The sequence below is a fragment of the Pyrus communis genome, chromosome 12, assembly GCF_963583255.1.
Source record: "Pyrus communis chromosome 12, drPyrComm1.1, whole genome shotgun sequence".
Taxonomy (NCBI): Eukaryota; Viridiplantae; Streptophyta; class Magnoliopsida; order Rosales; family Rosaceae; genus Pyrus; species Pyrus communis.
This window is the reverse complement of record NC_084814.1, coordinates 7,130,250-7,136,595: the sequence shown is the minus strand read 5'-3', so window position 1 is coordinate 7,136,595 and position 6,346 is coordinate 7,130,250. Positions and strand designations below refer to the sequence as shown.

Here is a 6,346-nt window from a genome sequence, read left to right as displayed (position 1 = left end):
CTTTTTTATCTAGATGATTTTCAAATGAAGTTTAAGAAATTGAATGGTTCCAATTTATGCAGTAAATATACGTTATTCAAAAGAAGTATTTGTATTGCCTGGGGAAGATTTCAATCCCCTTTCTTTATAAAAACAATAGCCTACTCTAAACTAGTCTAATTATGAGAAAAATGATTCGACTTCAGATATACTACCAATTTAGCTCAGTCGATATACTACCAATTTAGCTCAGTTAAATACAAATTAACTAGAAACTATAAACAATGCGCGAAAAATCTTGGAATATTTACATCAGAAGTCAGTTACTCAAAGAACGCGCGAAATCGGCCTAAAGCAAGCCCCGCGCGCACAATGCCCTCGTGATTCCTCTGTTTTTGTTTTGGTTTTTCACCTTTTACCTTCTCATCCCTCCTCTTTTAAATCACTCTCTCTCTCTCCCTCTCTCTCTCTCTCTCTCTCTCTCTCTCTCTCTCAAAGTTAAAACTGAAAGCACGCTGCACACTTTGGCTTCTCTCTCTATAAATACAGTTCTCTCTCTTATCTCTGTGTGCCTTGCGCCCCTTCTCTCTCACTCTGTCTGTTGAAGAAATACCCTCTCGCACGCAGGGGTTTCAGAAGAAACTGAGTTTTTGCGAAGGAAACTTGCATAAACAGAAACCAAGTTCTTCTGGGTCTCCTGCATAAACAACAATGTCGATTTTGAAGGACGAAGATCCTCGCATCCACGGCATTAAAACCAAGATTCGGGTCGTCCCAAATTTTCCCAAACCTGGTTTGTTCTTCGCTTCCTCTCTATATATTTTTCATCCCGTTTAAACATTTTGCTGTAATTTTTTTTTTTTTTTTTTTTTTTTTATATTTTTGGCTCATCAAGCTGTTTAAAACTTTGATAAGCTGAAGTGGGTTTTCTTTTTAGTGCAGAAAGTGATGACCTTCATCTATTTTTCTTACCAAATAATCAAAGGGTTGTTTAACTATGGGTTTGGTTTGGTTGATTTACTGGGACTGGCATATACTGTGCAGGAATTATGTTCCAAGATATCACAACTTTATTATTGGACCCAAAAGCCTTCAAGGACACCATCGATTTGTTCGTTGAGAGATACAAAGGCAAAAATATTTCAGTGGTTGCAGGTAAAAAACATAAAGACTAGTTTTTTTCAGTAGCAATTTGTTTGTAAGAAGTATAAACGCAATTGGTGGATTGCCCTTGCCCTTCTTCTTCATCTTGCTGCATTCTGGGTTCAAACTCGCTACCTTCTCTTAGTGCAAATTAGAGTAGTGATGTCTTTTGTAATAAATGTGCCAAAGGCCTAAGCTTTTGATGAACTTTTGATAACAGTGATTAATTTGAAGGTGGTGGGGTCCATGGTTAGAAGAAAAAGTAGGTGTGAGTGATGAAGAAATGCTGTCTACTGTTATATTTGCATAAGTTTCTCCTTGTCCTTTAGAATGCTTCTAAGAGACATTATGGAAATGGAAGTCACAATGGGTTTTGGGAGTGATTTTTTGTTTGACTCTAAGCCTTGTTAGTGGGCTGTGCCACTGATGATAGCTCTCCCTCAAGCTCGTTTCTTTATTCTTCTTTGTAAATTTCTTCACATTTGCTCTCTCTCTCTCTCTCTCTCTCTCTCCCCCTGGCATGTGGTCGGGTTCAATTTGCGTGGATGGTGGTTGGTGATGCTGCCCACCTTGTTAAAAGTGGACCCCCCCCATCTCAATTGGGCCGAATTTTTTGGCTTCATTATAATGTGGGTTTGCCCAACTTTACCGTTGGATGACCTTAATTTACTCTCTCTTCATGTTGCCTTTGTTTATTTCCTTAAGGTTGTGTTTGGTATGTCGTACTATACTGACTATTTCAGCCATACATACTAATCTTTGCGTCGTGCATTGTTGGAGTTTATTATCATGATGTGAATAGTTCACTGTAATAAGGTATGAATGATTTGCTGTCTTGGCTTGTTTCTGTAGATAGCTTTTGTTTTGGCCCTTCAAAAATTGATAGAGGAAGTATTGAGGGTTCACTTTATGGATTGGAGTTACTTTTGTTTGGCCCTACAAATTTTGGTAAATATTACATTGTGGAAGATTATGAAGAAAATTACACTTTGCGTATATGGAGATTGTAAAGTCGCATTGATGTCTCGAGGAATCCATCGTGATTGACTTCAGTACTAATTGATCATAGCTAATGTACTACTTTAGGTCCTACAGAGTTGAAAATCTAATGTCATCTCATTATTGATGGGGCTTGATTCTCAGTTATTATATTCATTTCCCAAATGATTTGGTCCAAAGTTGTTTATGTTTTGTCATGATTTATGTACACTAGGATTTCTCTATTTGTGCGCTTATGTGGACTTAGGCTCTCTTGTTGTGTGAAAGCCTTTTTATCTATTTAGTAGTCTTCTCCTGTTTACGAGTTCGTAATTGTATCAGAGACATGTTAATTCCATGTTTTGCATTCAGGAATTCTGTTCAAAATACCTTCTTTTTTCGTTTGACATCTTTCTATATCCTTGACTACTGTTTCTGTCAAGCCAGGGACCTGGATATAGTTGGACAATTGAGAAATCATTTGTCTCGTTTCTTACATTCTGCGGTACATTGTGATTATTTGTGCTGGTGTACGTCTATTACTCCGTTAACAAAGCTAATTATTGTCGACACAGAATTTGTGTTTTTTGGGGCCTTTCTAAGTTAGTGGTGTTAATGTTGTGTTCTTTCAAGTCTCAAGCTGTCTATTAGAATGACAATTTGCCATACCCTGTGATCTTCTGAAATATGATGTTTCTGCTTTTGTTTATTCCAGGAATTGAGGCGCGAGGTTTTATCTTTGGTCCTCCAATTGCATTGGCAATAGGAGCAAAGTTCGTTCCCCTGAGAAAACCAAAAAAGCTGCCCGGTAAATTTGATTCTATTAGATATTTTGTGTACATCTCTTGGTATAAGTGACTGTATTTTGACATGTTTTATAATAAGCAATTTTTCAGTTTGTCGATACAGCAAAGTTTGCTAAGTCTCTTAGTACAGTGACCGATATATGTCTTCACATTTTAAGATCAAGTGCTAAATTGTCTGCTTGGTTGGCAGATTATAGACCCGCATTCAAAGGCACAATTTGGGTTTGTCCAGTTGGTCCTTCGAACACACTGCTCGGAATTGCCTTCATTTGGAGCAATTCATAGTCCTTGATAATTTAAGATGCTCTGTGTTCTGTTGTGGTTTTGTTGTCTAATCTTGCATAAAATATATCTGTTTCTGTCCTCTCCAGTTCTTGCATGTCTTTCACTATGCCATGGTTATAACGTTAGATAGAATCTCTCGGATTAATTTTGTTCTTAAAAGGTCGAGGATTATCTTTGCTTTCTTGTTTCCGTGAACTATAGGGCTTATTTGTTTGTTATATACTCTACCTAGATTGTTCATGATGCTCTTGACAATTAGGAGCATATATATTTCAAATTCTAACATTCTATTATGGTCATCTGGCATCAGTTACATATAGTTTTGCATCTCCTTTTCCCCTTGAGATGAAGTTGTGGCTAACATTAGGATTGTTGTAAAACTTTTCTGTTGGGGCAGGTGACGTTATTTTTGAAGAATACACTTTGGAATATGGAAGGGACTGTCTTGAGATGCATGTTGGAGCAGTAGAACTTGGTGAGCGTGCTCTGGTGGTAGATGATTTAATAGCCACAGGAGGCACACTCTGTGCTGCAATGAATTTGTTGGGTAATCACTCTTTTGATAATATAAACAAGATGTTGGTTAAATTATTGGAACAACTGATAGTTTATATGGGACTAATGACTGGTGCATCCGTTGGTGATCTGCGTCTAACTTTCGTATTTCAATCCACGTTCCAGTTGTGTTCTAAGTATCAATTTATTATCTCTGCTTGACTTTCTTGAAATACATTATTTGGATTTGTGGATGCTCGCAGACCTTTGCGGTGATTCTGTATGTTTGATTTTAAATGAAATGTTTATCTCAGAACGCGTTGGAGCAGAAGTGGTCGAATGTGCATGCTTAATTGAATTACCAGATTTACAAGTGAGTTGGTTTGACTCCTGGCTTTCCTCAGTTTGCATTGCTATTTTTTGAGCCACCATTGTCCATTCAGTGACTTCATGTTTGGATGTTGCAGGGACGTGAGAGGTTGAATGGAAAGCCATTGTATGTCCTAGTTGAGTACCAATGACCGTGGCGAGACTATAATTCATCTGCATCGGTGCTGCATGACAAACATGTACATTAGAGGCACATTGCGGGCTCTCCCATCTCCGGAATCTGATTTGATTCACCCCATCCATCCCCTTTTTCCCAGTTTCAACGACTAATGAATTTTGATAAAAACTTCGGTTATTGAGACTCGTTGTTTTAGCTAGTACTAGTAGCATGAGGGCATCGATTTAGGGAAAGCGTTTCTTTTGTGCACTGCTGTAGGACTCTGTTTCTTTGTTTTTCCTCAAACCGAATTGATGTTACCCTTGCCCTATGATTCTCGCAGTTCAGAGCTGTATGTATAGGCATGGGTTCTTATTATTCTGGTACTTAAACGGAGTTCCGCTGTTAACCACTACCAGTAGAGGGAGTTCGGTTATTTGCCAGCCAAAAAAAAAAAAAAACTAGAGAGTTTGGGCTTTGAGTTTAGATATCAGTTGGGAGAAAACGGTGAGATGTCATCCACCACGGGATGGTCCAATGGTTAGGATAAATTCCAAGCCCGTATTTCATACGGTACGTTCTGAGTTTGATTTCTTGTGCTGGTAGATTACACTATGGTCGTTAGGAAGAGGTTGAAATAGCTCGGTGAATCTTTCTAGCTCTTGGAATGGTGGACTGTCATGGTAAAGTCACCAGCTGATTCTCTTTTTTATTTTATTTAAAAAAAATAAAAATAAAAATAAAAAATAAAAAATAAAAAATAAAAACAATGAAATGTCTTAGTCATGATTTAATGTTAATTCTGAATTTCTAACCCAAATATCAAACCCTTGAAAGTGGCTACAGGACATGTCCCAGTTTGACTTCTAAGTATTTAGTAAATACATATACCGTAACTAAGTTCTAAAGTTTCATGTCCTAATGTAACTTGTATTTTATATTGATTAGGTGAACTGATGCTGATTGACTCACTAGGTGTCCTGTAATTTATGTTCTCCACTATTTGTAAAAGGGTTAATCACATTCTCAATTTGGTTCCTATGATTTAAAAATTCTCAAAAACAAACTTAAATTTTATTTTTGTTAAAAATAATCATTAACTTACAATGGACAAAAACGTGATCCTCAAAGCAAACCTTACTCAGGAAAAAATCACATAGGAAATTCCGAGAGCATGAACAAGGCCCTAGAGGTGCCAAAATAAACACCACAATGCACAATGGCAAATTCAATAGAAACGTAAAACAATTCTCAAGAATGGAAAACCTACACTCAACCAAAAAGGAAGATGGCACTCGTGATGGCTAAACCTTGAGAGTTGGATAACTACCATAAAGACACCATGAGGAAAATGTCACAACATTCTTTGACAATTGCAAGAGTCAACAAATAAGCACCGTTACGATTCACCGAGGTTGAGCAGTATGCCCATAGCCATTACAAAAGGCTATCCTCGACCAAGGGCGACTACACCCAGAGGATTATGATGGTTAATACAATTGACTTGTAATCTTTAAAAGATGGCTCACGGACTATTACACGCTTCAATTAAATGAAAACAAATATCAAACAAGAAAAGCTCTTGTAAGGATCGCTTTTTGGCCTTGGTTTTGAACTGTACTTTCCACTCTATTTTCAACTATGTATACAACAAGGACTCGAGCTGGAGAATCTCCCTCCCCGGCTAGGCTACTATGGGCTGGTTTGGTATTGATGTACTTTGAAAAAAAACTGATTCTGCTGTGCTGTGAGAATAAGCGGCTGTGAAATAAAGCAGCAGAGTGTTTGGTAAACTTTTTTGTAAAAGTGCTTTTGAAAAAAAAAAAAAAAAACAGTATTATAGTGTTTGGTAAACTTTTATGTAAAACAGATGTGAAAAAAAACCGATTTTTCAAAGCTGGGTTTTGCAGCTTCTTGTTTTTGGCTTTTTTTCACCCAAAACAGTGAAAAAAAGCTGAAGCTGAATGTTTACCAAACACAAAAACAGCTCCCAACTTTTTTTATACCAGTTTTTTTTAAAATCACCTCAGTACCAAACCAGGTCTATGTTTTCTTGTTTGAAATTCCACGTCCGGTCTTCATTGGTATTTGCTTTTTGCTTACCCACTATGCTTTTTTCTTTTTTTCTTTTTAGCTCTTCTCCCGTCCGATCGACTTGTCTGAGGTCAATGGT

At 37.3% G+C, this 6,346-nt stretch overlaps 1 protein-coding gene across 1 annotated transcript; it reads left to right on the top strand.

The window, feature by feature from the left end:
- The first annotated feature begins 561 nt into the window (after positions 1–561).
- Positions 562–4,551, top strand: LOC137711493 (adenine phosphoribosyltransferase 3-like). The gene is made up of 6 exons (XM_068450736.1): positions 562–772; positions 1,024–1,134; positions 2,816–2,908; positions 3,589–3,738; positions 4,001–4,059; positions 4,154–4,551. Exons 1-6 carry the CDS (start codon positions 691–693, stop codon positions 4,205–4,207), a joined length of 549 nt encoding a protein of 182 aa, XP_068306837.1. The 5' UTR covers positions 562–690; the 3' UTR covers positions 4,208–4,551.
- The last annotated feature ends 1,795 nt before the right edge of the window (positions 4,552–6,346 follow it).

Excerpts from the sequence above, each read along its gene's own strand:
- LOC137711493 (XM_068450736.1), top strand. The coding sequence starts at position 691 with ATGTCGATTTTGAAGGACGAAGATCCTCGCATCCACGGCATTAAAACC. Across the intron at positions 2,909-3,588 it reads AAAACCAAAAAAGCTGCCCG|GTGACGTTATTTTTGAAGAA; the intron begins GTAAATTTGATT and ends CTGTTGGGGCAG. Across the intron at positions 4,060-4,153 it reads TTGAATTACCAGATTTACAA|GGACGTGAGAGGTTGAATGG; the intron begins GTGAGTTGGTTT and ends TGGATGTTGCAG.